The sequence below is a fragment of the Erythrolamprus reginae genome, chromosome Z, assembly GCF_031021105.1.
Source record: "Erythrolamprus reginae isolate rEryReg1 chromosome Z, rEryReg1.hap1, whole genome shotgun sequence".
NCBI lineage: Eukaryota > Metazoa > Chordata > Lepidosauria > Squamata > Dipsadidae > Erythrolamprus > Erythrolamprus reginae.
Window position 1 is genome coordinate 76472722 of NC_091963.1, and position 18412 is coordinate 76491133.

The 18412-nt window shown below is 37.8% G+C and overlaps 1 protein-coding gene across 1 annotated transcript in view; it reads right to left on the reverse strand.

The window, feature by feature from the left end:
• NPHP3 (nephrocystin 3) overlaps positions 1-18412 on the reverse strand; it is a 381101-nt gene that overhangs the window by 280309 nt on the left and 82380 nt on the right. Inside the window, exons 6-9 of the mRNA XM_070726361.1 lie at positions 18096-18256; positions 15620-15767; positions 7632-7706; positions 2556-2735 (exon numbers count right to left, since the gene is read on the reverse strand). Of these exons, the coding sequence (XP_070582462.1) occupies positions 2556-2735; positions 7632-7706; positions 15620-15767; positions 18096-18256 (564 nt within the window). The remainder of the gene's footprint in view (positions 1-2555; positions 2736-7631; positions 7707-15619; positions 15768-18095; positions 18257-18412) is intronic.

An 18412-nucleotide genomic window follows, 5' to 3' on the forward strand; every position in this document is an offset into this window, starting at 1 on the left:
GTAAACCCAGGAAAGAATTTGGCATTAATATTTTTAGATGCGGAAAAAGCATTCGATAATTTGAATTGGAACTTCTTCATTAAACAACTGACCAAAATGAAATTTAAAGAAAAATTTATAAAAGCAATCAAGACAATATACTCTACACAATCGGCAAAAGTTATAATAAACGACCAATTAACGCAAAATATAAAAATAGAAAAGGGAGTACGGCAAGGATGCCCCCTTTCCCCATTAATATTTATTTTGGCCATAGAAATCTTATTAAATCAGATAAGGTTAAATAAAAATGTTAAAGGATTAAATTTGAAAGGACAAGAATACAAAATTCAGGCATTTGCCAATGATCTAGTATTCAATATAGAAGATCCAATTGAATCAGGGGAAATTTTATTAAAGGAGATTACTGAATTCGGAAAAGTAGCAGGACTTAAAATTAATAAACAAAAAACCAAAATACTGACAAAAAATTTAACAAATACAGAGAAGAAAATATTAGAAGACAGATTAGGCCTACAAATAGTAAAAACAGTTAAGTATTTGGGAATAAAATTAACAGCAAAAGCGATCACAATAAAGGAAGATAATTACACGGTTTTAATAAAAGAAATAAAAAAGAAATTAGAAAAATGGAACAAATTGCCTATCTCGCTCATAGGTAGAATCTCAACAATAAAAATGTCCATCTTACCCAAGATTCTATATCTATTTAGGACGATTCCAATTATATTAAGAAAAGACTTTTTTCAAAAATTAAATAGAATGATTACAAAATTCGTCTGGGCCGGAAAAAAACCTAGAATTAGAATACAATATTTGCAAGATAATATCAAACAAGGAGGATTTGCACTACCAGATTTCGAATTATATTATAATGCAGCAAGTATGGATTGGTTGAAAGATTGGTTTAAATTGGAAAATAAAAGACTACTAATACTGGAAGGACACGATATGAGAATAGGGTGGCATGCTATCCTGTGGGAAAATAAAGAACAAACACATAATTATTTCAAACAACATATAATAAGAAACTCGTTATACACAACTTGGAAAAAAATCAAAAAAATGTACTATCACCAAACTCCCAAATGGTACTCGAGCTTAGAGGCGACGGTATATCCAAACTCAAGAGAACTAAACAAAATGTTAAATTATTATCAAACATTAGGAAAAAATGGGGAATTAAAAACTAGGGAACAATTAGAAGAAATTGGAATCAAAATCGACTGGTGGGTGTATAACGTAATTAAATCAAAATATCAAGAAGGGAAAAAGAAGGAAATACAAATAAAAGAGATAGAATTAGATAAGATAATTTTAGGCCAAGAAAAAAAAATGATTTCCAAAATATATAAATATATGCTACACTATAAAATGGAGGAACACATCGTTAAAAATAGTATACATAGTTGGGGCAAAAATTTTGGTTATAGCATAAATTTAGATAAGTGGGAATCAATTTGGACCAAAAATTATAAATTAACAAAATCTACAGCTTATAAGGAAAACATATACAAAATGTATTATAGGTGGCACCTTCCACCGGCAACATTAGCCAAAATGTATAAAGGAACAAGCCCAAAATGTTGGAGGTGTAAAAAAATGGGGACATACTACCACATTTGGTGGACCTGCTCAAAAATGAAAAAATTCTGGAACAAAATGCAGAATTGGATAGAAGAGATTTTACAAATGAAGATAAATAAAAAACCTGAAGCCTTTCTCCTGGGAATTATAGATCAAAAAATTGAAAAAAACAAACACTACTTATTAATTCATATATTGACAGCAATTAGAATAACGATAGCCCAAAATTGGAAGCAACCCGAACCACCTGAAGACGATTTGATAATTTAAAAAATATTAGACTGTGCTGAATTTGACGCACTAACAATTAAATTAAACAATAAAGAGGATTCCGAACACGATAAAACCTGGATACATCTTTATAACTGGTTTAAGAAAAGAAATAAAATTCAAAAGAAAAAATCAAATTAACAATACTTTATATCCTTTTCATTACATAGAAAAAAAAATACAAAAGACATATATACAAAAAACCTTTTTATAAAAAAAGATCTGTATGACATTAAAGAAATTGAATATGAATAAAAGAAGGCGGATAAGAAAGAATTAAATGATTTAAAGAAACAGTGACAACCTACAAGAGAAAATGGTATACGCTGAGGACACAACATGCTTCACCAGAAAATAATTTAAAATCAAAAATCATTCAAAACTTACCTCCTGAAGGGAATACAAGTACAAATATTATAAAATATACTAAGTGAATAGTTATTGTTATTAATGTACTTAAATAAGCAATTAGATCTTTTTTTAAAGAATATTTTCTTTTTGTTTGTTTGTTTGTTTGTCATGTTTGTTTGTTCGTTTATTTGTTATGCGTTGATTTAGCATTGTATTAATATAAAACATATTGTATGTAAATGTGTATATATTTGTAATAAAATTTTATAAAAAAGGGGAAAAAAAGAAAAAGGAAAAAACCCACAAACATTGTATACATTTCCTTCCTGGAGTGGATATGAACTTACTTTGTCAAATCCTAGTACACATGTTGAATTAGATGCCTGCTGGAAAGCTTCCATTTGTTCTTGTTCATCATGTGCATCCCATAGCACATCTCCAAGCAGTTCCCCTTCAGGAACTGAAGAGTCACCATTATCAGTCACATTTTTCTTTTCTATATGTGAAACTTCACAGAGCAATATATCCTGAATGAGAATAGAAGCAAATCTTATGAAAGTATCATTATTCTTCTTGATTCCTCTGAAGCATGAAGAAAGGACTCTTCACAATTTCTTTACATACAAGAAGACTATGGAATTTCCTTGGAGAAAAAAAGAATTTTTAGTAGACAATATTGTTTACTATATAGTACATTTGTTAAAAGAGGGAAGATGTTGCTCAGTGTGGAACTCTTTTACCATTTGTACAACCAAATAGTTTTGTATCTTTATTGTATTCAATAGTAACAAAAACCAAAATTAACAAAGGATTCCTTAATTGTCATCTTACACATTTCTGGAACAGAAAATTCTCTATCGCAGAAACTAAAGCATTAGGTTATAAACATTTTACAATCTTCAGAAAAACCTGGATACTAAATGACATGTGGATAAACTAGGTACTTTCAAAATATTGACAGATACTCATGTTTTTGAAAGATAAGTGTTAAAGTGATCTAGTCCAGGGGTCCCCAACTGCCGGCCCGCGGCCCGGGTGGCATGTTGCACCGGTCCGCAGAGTCAGCAGCTGCCGGCCCTCCTGCCGCCACCCCCTCCCTCCAGCGCTTCACCTCCCGCTTCCCCTCAGTTGCCGCCGCAACCGCTGTGTCACTTGCCCGGCGGTGGCCGCTTCTCGCGGGGTCCCTGCCGGCACTACCCCCAGTTTGGATGGGGGCAGTTAGTCGCCACAGGCATCCCAAATAGGGGCGCTGCCGACAGGGACCCCGCAAGAAACGTCCACCGCCGGGCAAGTGACACGGTGTGCATGGCGGCAACTGAGGGAAAGCGGAAGGGCATCCCTCACTGCTGGAAAAAGCCCATGGGGCGGCCTCGCTCCATCAGCCCCCACCCTGCCCGCCCCCCACTGAGCCTGGCGCCCCTTTTCCCAGTGGAAAAGCGTGAGGGGGTATCCGCGAGGAGGACCACAACACCCATCATACTCAGCCGGCTCGGAGCATGGATAAGTGCCGCAGCGAGTTGCTCTTCCCCTTCTGTCGCGCATCCGTTTGTCAGGCTGGCTGGCTTGCCGGGGCAGCTGCAGCAGAGGGAAGCGCTGGCTGGACCCTTGCTTGCATAGCCAGGCTCTTGGGAGGGAGGAAACTGGCCCTACGCCTGGAGCTGCCCACCTCCCATTGAGCCTGGCGCCCCTTCCCCCAGGAGAAAAGTGTGAGGGGGGCATTCGCGGGGAGGAGGACCACGACGCCCATCATCCTCAGCTGTCACGGGCCATGCATAAGTGCAGCAGCCTGCCCTCCGCAGGCTGCAGGGTGGCCTTGATCGGTGCGAAGGGGCTCATTCCATCGGCCCCCACCCCAATCCTGCAGTCTGAGAGAAAGCAAAAGGGAGATCAAAGCGAGAGAAAAACAGAAAGGAAGGTGAGAGAAATAATAAAAAATAAGAAATGAGAGCAAAAATGGAGGAGAAACAAAGGAGGGAGAGAAGAAAGGGAGGGAGAAGTACACAGAAATGAGAGAGACCTGCAGGGAAAGAAAAAGAGAGGGAAAAGAGAGAGAGAGAGAAGTGGAGAGAAAAGAAAAGGAAAGAGGGAGGGAAAGAGAAAAGTGGAGAAGGAAGGAAGGAAGGAAGGAGAAATGGAGAGAACAAGGAAGGAAGGAGGAAGAATGAAATGAATGGAGGGACAGGAAAAAAATACTTTGGGGGGGGTAATTTTTTCCCCTCTCAATATACATTCAAACAATAGAGAGTACCATCTAATTTGCCATGAATAAAATGCAGTATTTTGTTAGTAACTAATATCAATCATCAAAAAAGTTGCAAACGTTTTTTCTAATTTTGTAATCCAGTTACATACATTTTCTTTTAATTAAATTCCCTCCTTAATGTTCCTTCAAAAAGTACAACGCCAATTATATTTCTAACTTATTAACCATTATACCAAAGTGCTTCCTTTTTTCTTTATACATTTTTCTGTAAACCAAGAAAACCTTGTATAGCCAATCAGATGTTAACAAAAGAAAATTCAAAACAAAACATAAACATATATGGATTTCATAGAAACATAGAAGTCTGACGGCAGAAAAAGACCTTTTCTTCTGAAGTATTTGCTAACACAGAACTGCCAATACAATACTCAGATTGAGTATTACTTTTCCCTAAGTGCATTATTTTACATTTGGAAACATTAAACTGCAGTTTCCATTGCTTTGACCATTTATCTAGTAAAGCTAAATCATTTACCATATTACAGACGCCTCCAGGAATATCAACCCTATTGCACACTTTAGAGTCATCGGCAAATAGGCAAACCTTCCCTACCAAACCTTCCCCTATGTCACTCACAAACATATTAAAAAGAATAGGACCCAGAACAGACCCTTGTGGCTTGTAACCTGACTCTGCTCAGAATACTCGCCGTTAACAATAACTCTCTGATGTCTACACTTCAGCCAGCTGCAAATCCATTGAACTATCCAGGGATTAAGTCCAATCTTCACTAATTTATCTATCAGCTCTTTATGTGGAACCGTATCAAAGGCTTTGCTGAAGTCCAGGTAGGCAATATCCACGGTAGGCAATATCCACGGATTTCAGACTTCTTCCCCCCCTAAATAGTATATTTACCTAATCCCAAATTTAAAAATTATTTCAGCCCATCTAACATTTAGCCAATTAATACTTATCTACATTTCTTACTTAATTATTAATTTTAAATTTCAGTCAATTTGAAAAAAGAAAAAAAAGGTGGGGAAATTCTAAATATTTTCTATTTTCAATCAATTAAAAATCATTAAAATAATTAATCTACCCAACAATTCTAAATTCAATTCCATTTATGCATTAATCCAAATCAGTATCACATACTACATATCGTATTATAATCAATACTTGTAACTTTATTAAAACAGATCAGCAAGTCCTAAATTCATATATCTAAATAGAAAAAATAATTAAAGTTAAAAAGAGCAAACAAAACAATACTCCAAGCTTAATCAAACCTTCTCAAACTCCAATTTCTTTAATCTGAGCAGAACTTTGAACCTGTTCTGGTTTCTGGTAGAAATTTAGCAATTACAAATAATTCTTATTAAATGCATTATATCATGAATAAAGAAACTCCATTTATTTCTCTGCTCTTCTGAAATTCAAACACATTTCATACACGCACTTATCTGTTGGTCCGTTATCTCCCTTGACCGCATTTCTCACATTCCTTCTCCTTCTCCACAGCAGCCCTGACTGTTAATCAACATAGAATACTTTTGCTTACTTGAGAGTGGCAAGAAAAACATCCATTTTTCTCATCGGCAACATTGAAACTCCACCCTTCTTCCCCACTGACCCCCTGACGTGCCAAATACATCACTACAGTATTTAACCCATTCCTCTCCTTAATATCTTCTTCCAGACTTCTGTTCTCTACGTTTTTGGGCCCTTCTGAATTTAGGGTTAACCCAGCGAGCGTCCGATTCTCCCTCGCTAGATCCTGAACTCATAGCCCCATCCTGGCCTCCCACCTGTTCTACTACCTGTAACCCCGGGCCCCCCACTAATTCATAAACACTATCTGAATCAGAGTCTTCAATATCTTCATCCTCCTCCAACTGACTAGGAGTATGTACAACAAAACCGAACCCTTTTCTTTATTTTTTTTGTATCTCCTTTTAATCCCTTTTTCCATTTTATTCTTTCTATTGTTCCTTCTAGGAAGGAGGGACTTTGTTAGAAAAACAAATGGGTTATTGGATCAAATTTTGGACACTTGACAACATAGTTATGATGGTGGCAATGTCCCAGGGTTATGTGAACTTCTTCTGAGATCTTCTCACAAGCAGCTGCAGGGATTCACTTAACAACTGTGGCAAGAAAGGTGGTAAAGTGAGGCAGAACTCACGTAATAACCGTCTTACTCAGGAGATAGGTTGGCCTCCACTGGGATCAGAACAGAAGTCGAGGATTATCTGTCTGACCAGTGCACTCTTTTAGAAGCAGATCAGCAGATCAGAGGTCCATTTTGAAGCTCCACAGAAAACATCAAGGGGGAAGGCAGGCTGTCCTCGACTTACAATAGTTCATTTACTGACTGTTCAAAGTTGCAACGGCCCTGAAAAAAGTGACTTATGCACCCTTTTCACACTTACAACCTTTGCAGCAGCCCGATGATCACAGGATCAAAATTTTGCTGCCATTTCATATTTATGACCGTTGCTGTGTGTCCTGGGGTCACGTGACTCCCTTTTGTTTCTAACTGATCCACGCCCAGGCATGAAAATTTGCCGCTCAGACATACTTTCCTGTCCAAACGAAGAAAAAATTAGAGGGAACATTGCCAGGAGGCTCAAGCCTCTTTCGGCTTCTGCCGTGGCGCACCTTTGCATTTTTGCCTGGGGAGGGGAGGCCGGCCTGACCCCCTCCCTCCAGTGCTTCCCCTCCCGCCGGGCAAGAGGGCTCGGGAGGCAGGTTCTGCCAGCCACAGGGCGATGGGCGGAACAGAGGGATGGGGAGGACTGGCACCCCCATGCTTAATTCCACTCCCAACCACACCCCTTTCCGCCCCCACCGGGTCATAGAAAAAATGTCTTGCTGAAACTGGTCCCTGGTGGAAAAAAGGTTGGGGACCACTGATCTAGTCAAACATCAGATAGCATATACTAGCCAATAAGCATTTTAAAATGAGCTGCTTTTTAAGTTAATTACACTGACATTTGTTAGAATTTGCAAACACTTTCATACTATTCATGCTTTATATAAATATTTAAAACATTTTAGATGTAAAGTTCAAAGGCATAATTAAATGTTATGACTTATGAAAACAGAATCAAGAATTCTAAGTGAATGTGCTACAATTAAGAAAGAATTAGAACATTTATATGCTGCTTTTTCATCATCCATATAATCTTCAGTGCAAAAGATAATGGATAATACCTGTTTTATAATCTTTTCCACATAACTATATATTTCATATGCTCCTTCCTCTAGTCTTCCCATGTGGTTGATGATCTTAGGAAGAAAAGAAATCATCATTAGGTCACCTTATAGCTGGCAAGGTTTAATAACAGAAAGATTTATAAAGCTATATTCAACAAAATTTACATACTTTTGATGAAGGCCAGCTTCCCACAATTCTTAATACAAGCATTAAATATCAAGATTCCATATAAAAATCTTGAGTGAAGCCTATGTTATTTAGAAATAAAATAAATATATATATAAAAATGCACAGAAAAGTTCAAAATATCTTTATTCTCTATATCAATGTACTCTTTAAAAGCATAAAACTGAACACATTTTGATTAGTACACACCTGCTTATTAGATAATTGTACCACTATATTTCCCCTAATATATGAGTTTGAGGTTCTATAATTGCGATGGACAAGTAGGCTAGGGCTTCCCTCCTTCCCCAAATGTGCAGGTTTCTTGCATGGTCCCAGCCCTCCACTCTACAGTACCGATATGCATTGGTGATCTGGAGCACCTAACCAGCTCAGGCTCCCCAAAAGAGCAGCAGCAGCAGCAGCACTGTTTGTTCTCTGTGGGGATGGCAATTCTCCTCCAGCCACAAGCAGGAGGGTGAGACCTGCTGCACAGCCCTAGGAGAGTAGCAGGGACAGTGCTGCTTGTTTTCAAAGGCAAGTGAGGGGGGAAGCATTTCTCCTCCAGAATGCTGGCCACCAGGGACAGGTTTGAGAACCGCTCCTGCAAAGCCCTGTCACCTCGGGAGAGCACAAGCAGCAGCATTGCTTGTTCTGAGTGGTGGGCTGGGCAACCATGAAGAACAAACAGAGCTTCCCAGCTGCTCTCCTGGGGTGGTGGGGCTGAGAAGACTGCGCAGCACTTTTCACCCTGCCACTTGAGGCTGGGATGCTGGAGGAGAAATTGTCTCCTTTCCAGCTGCTGAGAACAAGCAGTGCTGCTCCAGCTGCTTTCCTAGAGTGGTGGGTCTGCGCAGCAGGTTCCACTCTGTCTTGCAGCTAGGATGCTGGAGAAGAACCCCTTCCCCTTCCAGCTACCGAGAACAAGCAGCACTGCCCCAGCTTCTCCCCTAGGGTGGCTGGGTTGCACAGTTCTCATCCTGCCATGTGAAGCTGGATACTGGAGGAGAAACCTCAGCCACTGAGAAGAACAGAGCTAAATTGGGGGGTGGGGGGTGGGATCTCATAACTGCAGCACCGGGATATTTCCCTCTCTCCTGGGAAATGTTCCCAAGTCCCATTGCCCAGGGGTTCTGGTCCTTTTGGACTAGACCGGATCTCTCCTGCAGGGAGAGTGACGCATGGGACGCTGCCAGAGGCCTGGCTGGGGCCGGCATGCCCCGCTGGGCGAACTGGCTTGTCTCGCACCGACTGTGGTGAAGCCAGGCAGGCAGTCATGCCTGTTCCGACACAGCTGCAGAAACTACACAATGCCGAGAGGATAGCCGAATGATTCCATGTGGAAAGAGAATTGGAGGAATTACTTGCAGAGGGAAAGAAGAGATTTTCTGTTTATGATGGTAAGTGGAGAGTACCTGAATGGGATTTTAGACTTTTGTTTCTCGCTTGGTTGCTGGACAGAGTTAAAATGGCCTGAGATTGGAGAAGGCAGCTAATTGTGCAATGTGGCATTTCAGCAAAAGCTCCTAAAGTAGCGAAACTGCCCATCGTTTGGATTATTTTCAACTGCCTAACTGGTTCTCTTTGAAACTCGCCTTTTGGAATTTGGAATTTTTAACTTTTGTTGTGGAATCCTTATCTTTCCTTTCTTCTATAAACAAGGAACAATGGCAGAATAAAACAGGAAGTGACAGCAACCAGAAGTAACAGTCAAAGAGTCATTCTGAGAGAAGACCTGGAAAATTGATCACCTAGCGACATCGTGTGGCCAGAGGAAATATAGCAGTTTGCTTCTGGTTTAAAGACAGTATTCTTGCTTTGAGACGATTTGATGTAATTGGACTGATTGATTTGACTGGAATTACATTTGGATTGTCTGATCTGACTGAAATTACATAGAATAATATAAATATAAATTGAAATTAAATATTTCTAAGAATTAAATACTTTTAAGAAAATTAAAATTAAAATACTAGTAAGAATATTTAGAAGTTACTAAAAGATATTAGCACTTTCTTTTCTCTTTTCTCTGTTTTTACAAAGTTCTTACAAAGTTATAAATTACAAAAAGAATTGAGTATATTTAATGAATGGGATTTATTAATATTTTAATATTCTAATTTCATGGGAGCTTACTAATAAAAATACATATACTTTATATATATATATTATCTAGGTCCCCAGCAGTCGGGTTTCAGGCCCGGTTACAGCACGGAAACCGCTTTGGTCGCGTTGATGGATGATCTCTGGCGGGCCCGGGACAGGGGTTTATCCTCTGTCCTGGTGCTCCTCGATCTCTCAGCGGCTTTCGATACCATCGACCATGGTATCCTTCTGCGCCGGTTGGAGGGGCTGGGGGTGGGAGGCACTGTTCTTCAGTGGTTCTCCTCCTACCTCTCTGGCCGGTCGCAGTCGGTGTTAGTGGGGGGTCAGAGGTCGGCTCCGAGGTCTCTCCCTTGTGGGGTGCCTCAGGGGTCGGTCCTCTCCCCCTTGCTATTTAACATCTACATGAAACCGCTGGGTGAGATCATCCAAGGACATGGGGTGAGGTATCATCAATATGCCGATGATACCCAGCTTTACATCTCCATCCCATGCCCAGTCAACGAAGCGGTGGAAGTGATGTGCCGGTGCCTGGAGGCTGTTGGGGCCTGGATGGGTGTCAACAGACTCAAACTCAACCCGGATAAGACGGAGTGGCTGTGGGTTTTGCCTCCCAAGGACAATTCCATCTGTCCGTCCATTACCCTGGGGGGGGAATTATTGACCCCCGCAGAGAGGGTCCGCAACTTGGGCGTCCTCCTCGATCCACAGCTCACATTAGAAAACCATCTCTCGGCTGTGGCGAGGGGGGCGTTTGCCCAGGTTCGCCTGGTGCACCAGTTGCGGCCCTATCTGGACCGGGACTCATTGCTCACAGTCACTCATGCCCTCATCACCTCGAGGTTCGACTACTGTAATGCTCTCTACATGGGGCTACCTTTGAAAAGTGTTCGGAAACTTCAGATCGTGCAGAATGCAGCTGCGAGAGCAGTCATGGGCTTACCTAGGTACGCCCATGTTTCACCATCACTCCGCAGTCTGCATTGGCTGCCGATCAATTTCCGGTCACAATTCAAAGTGTTGGTCATGACCTTTAAAGCCCTTCATGGCATCGGACCAGAATATCTCCGAGACCGCCTCCTGCCGCACGAATCCCAGCGACCGATTAGGTCCCACAGAGTGGGCCTTCTCCGGGTCCCGTCAACTAAACAATGCCGGTTGGCAGGTCCCAGGGGAAGAGCCTTCTCTGTGGCGGCGCCGGCTCTCTGGAACCAACTCCCCCCGGAGATTAGAACTGCCCCTACTCTTCCTGCCTTCCGAAAACTCCTTAAGACTCACCTTTGCCGTCAGGCATGGGGAAACTAAACATCTCCCCTGGGCATGTTAATTTATACATGGTATGCTTGTGTGTGTGTTTGCTACTACATGGGGTTTTTCTTAAATCGTTAAATATTTTAATTAATTGGATTGTTGTGACTGTTTTTACTTGTTGTGAGCCGCCCCGAGTCTTCGGAGAGGGTCGGCATACAAGTCCAACTAATAAATAAATAAATAAATAATAAAATATACAAATATATAAGCAAGTGATATAAAGTGTAAAATGGAAGAAGTATATAAGAGGAGAAAATTTAATGGCTTATAAATGAAAAAATCAAAAACAGCTTTGATTACTGCGCATAATATAGGTGAGATATTTGATAATGATTATGATTAGTTTTGGACGACATTGTTTTTTCTTTTCTTCTTTGCTCTCTTTTTTATTATTCTGATTGTTTGAATTATAAATTGCCTATTTACTATTAAGTACAATACTTACTTACTATTAAGTACAATAGTACTTACTATTCAGCAAGATATCATACATTTAGTTGCATTGATTATATATTAATGAATAGGGTGGGCAATATACAAGTTTAAAAAGTAGACATAAAAAACATTTGGTTGTCAGACCATGCACCACTATTGGCAGAATTGGAAATACAGGGGGTGGACCAAAAAATGGAAACATCTTGCAGCTCTTCCATGGAATCCAGATTTGTGAACCTCCCTTCGAACTTTTTGTGGAAACTGGGTTCTGTACGTGTCTATTGAGCTCTGCAGTGATTTTAGGAGCTGTGGCCTTGCGATCCACTCTAACAATTCGCTTTAGAGTCCGACGGTCTCTCTTAGACAACTTTGACTTTTGACCAGACCTGTGCTTGGCTGGGGACGTTTTCCCTTCTCTTTCAAAAGCAGTCATTACTTTTGAGACATTACCTCTTGAAACACCAAACATTCGGGCACTTTCTGTTACATTAGCGCCTCCTATTCAAGCACCAACAATTTGGCCTCTTTGAAAATCTGAGAGGTCTGCCATTTCTAGAAGGTTATGACCAATTTCCTTAAATTTCTGTTAAGAAAAAGGTAGTTTAAAAAAAACATATCAAATAACAGAATTTTTAAAAACCATTAAAATATGTCAAGTTTTGATTGATTTGAACATGTTCAAACATTATGATGCCAAAAAGTCAAGTGCTTCCATCAGCAGCTAGAGAAGATAATGAGAAAATATTATGAGGATTTGTATAAAGAGGAGCAGATAAATATAGGAGTTCTTAATGTTGGGGAAATAGTAAGTGAAGAAGATAAACAAATATTAAGTACACAAGATGAAATTGATAGAGTAATTAAAGGGTTAAAACAAGCCAAAGCACTGGGCCTAGATGGGTTCACAGTGGAATTTTATAAAACCTATATGAATGAATTGTTGCCACATTTTGGGAAATTGTTTAATAATATATTGCTGACTCATGATATTCCGCAGACATGGAAGATTTCAGAGATTGTTACCATACTAAAGATTGACTGTGATCTAAGAGAGCCAGGGTCCTACTGTTCTATTAGTTTGGCAAATCAAGATTACAAAATATTTATGAAGATACAGTACTGGCAAACAGACTTGAAAATATTTTACCAAAAATAATTGAAGAGGATAAGTGAACCAATTAGAAATGTAGTAAATGTGATGCACATGCTACTGTTAATAATAGGAAATTGGGAATTTTGAAATTAGACGTTTATAAAGCTTTTAATAAAGTTAAGTAAAGCTATGGGGGAGAAATTTTGCAGAACTATAAAAGATATATATATAAGAGTGAATGGACAAAGAACGCAGAGAATCAAAATTCAAAATGGCACCAAGCAGGGATGCCCATTATCTCCAATGCTATTTGTAATAGCAATAGAGACATTAGCCAATAAGATAAGACAAGATAACACTTCGGTAGAATATAAAATAGGGGATTTAGAGATGAAATTAAATCTATTTGCAGATGATGCAATCATACTGACCCAGACCCCAATGGATATGACTAAAGGTATAAGAAAATTTTTGCAAGAGTTTAAACAGGAATTGGGATTATCAGTCAATATGGAAAAATCAGAGATTATGTGTTTAAATACAGGTCCGAGAGAGCAGATAGAAATTAGGAAGGAATCAGGGTTGAAGTTAGGACTAAAGAAAATTAAATACTTGGGAATTTGACTATTGAGAAATCCAGCGAAAATTGAGGTTAATTATAGACAAAAATGGAGGAAAATGTTAAAACAGATGAAGAGCTGGAAAGAGAAAAAGTTAAGGAGAATGGCTAAACTAAGAGCATTAAAAATGATGATAGTTCCCAAGATGATGTATCTATTTCAGGTTTGTCAGGGGGTTTATCAGCATCAAATTTCAGGGAGTGGGACAAAAAACTTAATTATTGGGTTGAAGAAGACAAAAGACCAAGAGTAAGGGAAAAGTGGTTAATAGCTAACGAAAAAGAGGGCGGATGAGGAATTCCCTGTTTGGAGCTGTATAGAGAAGCATTTCAAATTGAAAGATTAATGGAGCTGCAATTATTTGAAAATAAATGGGTGAAACTAGAAAAAGAGATAAACGGGATGAAGAATAGAGAATAAATTTTTATAAGGTGGAATAAGAGTGATCTAGATAAATTCATTTGTCCCCTGAAAGGGACTATGGAAATTTGGAAAAAATGGCAGGGGAAAATAGAATTATATAAATCAAAACTGTCATCGTTATACGTAATAAATAGAGATGATGAAACAAATTTAAATAGGGTTATAGGAGAGTTGAAGGAAAGAGGGATAACTAACAGTTATATGAGAAGGATGGAAGGCCAAGTAGAAATCGTATAGAATGGTGGTTGGGTAAGGGAAGATGGCTACAAATAAATGCAATATGCAAATATCTGAATGAAAGGGATAATAAAGAAGCACTATTTAGGGAGAAGATAGAGTTAGAGAAAATAATAAGAGAAAAAAGTGAGGCTACCAAGGCGCAAACAAGTAATATATATAAGATTTTAGTGCAATCAGTTGGGTATGTGACATGCAAGAGATGAAAAATATAGTGGAGAATGTAAGGAAAATTAAGAATACAAGGGTCAGGGAAATGAGAAGGAAAATATTACATAAGTGGTACCACACACCTGTTCAACTTGCATATTTCCAGCAGAATGTTAAAAATAATTGTTAGCATGGATGTCAAGATAAAGGAGTGTTTATGCATATGCCTTGGGAATGCCCAGTAGCGCAGAACGTTTGGCAAAAAGTGCAAGAGTATATTAATAGGATGTTAAATACATGATGGATAATTACAAAGGAAATGGCAATATTAGTTAAAAGTAATGCAATGGGAGAATTTAGAGAAATAAAACAAGGAGTGATAAAAGTGCTCAGGCGATAATAGTATTGAGTGGGAAGGATGCGACAAAATGGACAATGCAAAATTGATACCGGTACATGGTAGATCACATTCAATTTGAGATTATGAGTAAAATGATGATTTTGGTTACTGAAACTGATTTGCAACAACTTATGGGACGATGGGACAAAGTAAGACAATATATGGTTAGTAAAATCTGAGACCAAGTTATAAGGAATTGGAATCAGTTTACAATATGTAAATAGAGACATTGCTCTCGAGTTAAAATGGTGTATATAAGAAACACCCCCAATTTGGTGGTAAGATGCGAATGGTTGTCTGGTGGTAGGCAGTGATCACCGAGCACTTGTTTTATGTTGTGTGTGAGTTTTATATTCTATTTCTAAAAATTAATTTAAAAATTCATTTTAAAAAAGAGGACAGAAGGGAAAGGGGGGACATGATCAAAACATTTAAATATGTTAAAGGGTTAAATAAGGTTCAGGAGAGAAGTGTTTTTAATAGGAAAGTGAAAACAAGAACAAGGGGCCACAATCTGAAGTTAGTTTGTGGAAAGATCAGAAGCAACGTGAGAAAATATTATTTTACTGAAATAGTAGTAGATCCTTGGAACAAACTTCCAGCAGAGGTGGTTGGTAAATCCACAGTAACTGAATTTAAATATGCCTGGGATAAACAAAGATCCATCCTAAGGTAAAATACAGGAAATAGTATAAGAGCAGACTAGATGGACCATGAGGTTTTTTCTGCCGTCAATCTTCTGTTTTTATATTTCTGTTATATATATTTGTGAAAGGAGAAAATGTATTGCTTTTATTTTGCACCCAGAAAAAAATCTATGTTTGTTTTTTTTATTATTTGGATCATCTTTTTCTCTCTTGTGTTGTTGTTAGTGCTGAATGTATGCTTTTGTCTGTGTGTGGTTTTTTTCTGTTGTATTTTACCTTTTATGATATAAATAATGATCTGCAAATCTTATTAATATCATGTATTATAACTATATTACATAAACAAGAATATACCAATCACAGTAAATGCTCCACTTTTGTAGAATTTTTGATTTGTTACCTTTGCTTTATTCACAAAATGAACTTTCTCAATTAATTGCTTCACAGAATCTGAACTGACTTGACCATCTTCTAGTCGGTGGTAAATGAGACGAGGTTTCCCTTCAGGGTTTTTCAAAAAGGCTTCTTCACACTCATCTAGTAGATGCCTAAATTAGAAATCAGCATTATTGTGCTATAATACTTTTACTGCCCTAATCAGTATTAACCCCAATATTATATTTTTCTAAAAACTCAAATCTAACTAGTCAAACCAGATCATTTAAAGTTCACAGAATCCCTTATTCCTACCTTAAAATGCGTAAAGGGGAATATCCTCCCTCCCAAATATCTATTACCTCACATCTTGATTAGGAATTGGAGCATCAGATCTCAGTTATGAATGTAATACAAGTATAAAGTGTATAACAATACCCTATAACGAATGAGAACAGTTTGCTCAGTATTGCCCATCAAGGCAGTGGTCTTCAGGATTTCAGAAGTCTTTGCCCAATGCTATCAAAGATGTCATGGATTATATACAGAATCTTCACCTTTATTTTTAAGTTATCTATATGAGATCTACTTGTGTTTTAGATCTAGCTTTCACTGCCTGAATTAGATTATGCCAATTATGATGGTTGAAAATATCCCCACAGAACATGGTTAAAAAGTGCTTTTTATGGGGACAAGACAAGAGGATATACGATTAGTAGAATTCGAGACCAATGTACAAAGAATAAATTAGAATTACTTTATAATAAGTAAGTAGATATATTGCTCTTAAATTAAAATGGTATATAGAAAATATGCCCCCACCTTGGTGGAGGGGTATGAATGATGTTTGGTGGTGGGCAGTTTGAGCATTGAGCACATTGTTATGTGTTGTGTGAATGTTTTATTATTACTATAAAAACCAATTTAAAAAACTTTATAATTAAATAAGTGCTTTTCATAGAAAACCTTGGTGGGAAATTTCTGAGCAGGACAGTATCACACTGCACTGTTTCCATTATTAACCTCTCCTAATCAACAGCAAAGTAAAAAAAAAAAAATAATGCAAAAAAGAAAATAAATTGCTATGAAACCCAATTTGCATTTCCAAAACATATTTGCACATTTGCTTCTTTGTAATAAAGAGTTGCTATTATATTACCAAACTATTTCTCTGTGGAATTTAATAGCTTGTGAACACTGATCACTCCAAATATACCCCAGCCAATATAAATAATGCCTATGGATTAACAAAATGCTGAAGATTGACTGTGAGGGGGAGAATAAAGATAGAATGTCTGTAATGGTTGCCCAATCTCTTCTGAGTAGAGTGCTTAATAGAGTGCTGTAAAAATTAAAGTTCAGGAACCATGAGAGGAAGACATGAAAGTTCCTGCCATGCAGCTGAAGAACTGTATCACTGAGCACACGTGTGCCGACAGACAACCCTTCATTGGGGTGTTACAAACTACAGATACACTGCAGGTAAGCTAAACATTTATCATTTGCCAAATACAAATGAAATGGAATAGATTCCCTGTGTTGAAATTGCCATTATAGCAGAAACCTATTTTGACTGGGTTTGCCTGTTGTTTTGAGTGCATGGCTAAGACTGAACCTGTCCACTTTTAATGCTCATTTTAACAAATAAAAAACATATTTCAAGCAAATCTGTTCTGAAGTCAACTAAATCTTCATTTCTGATATGAACAACTTTGCTTGACTGCGGGAAGTGTCTCTTCTGTATTATTTATTAGATTTTGTTTTCATGCAATAATCTTTTATGCTAAATTTATTTTAAAATCACTTATTGTAAACTACATATTGTTGTGAGTGTTCCCTGTCAGCCTCAGGAAGTGTCAGATTCGGAGGACAAGAGACAGAAGCTTTAATGTATCCCTTCTATCTCTGAAGGCTCCTAAGTTAGGTGTTAGGAATGCAAGGGTCTTCAAACCTGGTAAGATTAAGGCTTGTAGACTTCAACTCCCATTCCTAAGGTAGCATGACTGGGGGAGGAATTCTGGAAGTTGAAGTCCACAAGTCTTGAAGCTGTCAAGTTTGAAGTTTGTAAAAAGTGTGCATGGTTTTAAAAAGTATACATGGTTGTAAAAAGTATTCTGCTACACTGATATTTTATTAAACAATATAGTACTACACCATTTGGTTCAGATTTGTTTTTCTTTGTTTCCTCCTCTAAAATCTAGGTGCGTCTTATATACTGGTGCATCTTATATGCTGAAAAATACAGTAGTCTAATTTTCTGAGATGGAGGATTGGGGTTTTCATGAGCTGTACCCCATAATCATCACAATTATGACAAATCACAGATTGAACTATCTTGCCTTGCATGTAATTAGTCTCTCATATTTTACATTTCATATTGAAATTTAATTCAATAATGTTCTCTTTTACCTGTATACCTTTCTTTAAAATATTCCTCTACTTTTCTCCCCAAAATCCCAAAATTACTCCGCTTAATGTTTTTATTATGGGTATTAACTCACCTTGGCAGATTTAAATGTAAAAACAAAATTATTAAAGAACTTTTCTCAATTTCCCATTTCCTTAAAGCATTTAGACAACTCTCATTTTCCACTGGAAAATAGACAACTTGAAAAAAATATTCCATCGCCTCACAATATTTCTGAAGTTTTGGACAGTATTTCTGAAATTTAAGAAAAAATAAAAAGCATACATGTTTTTCATATAAAGCTAAGCTATAAACTATAAATCAAATTTGCATAGTTTACAAATCAGAAAACTTGATATGCACATAATTAAAAACCAAAGCTAAATAAACAACATATGTCTATATAATGAA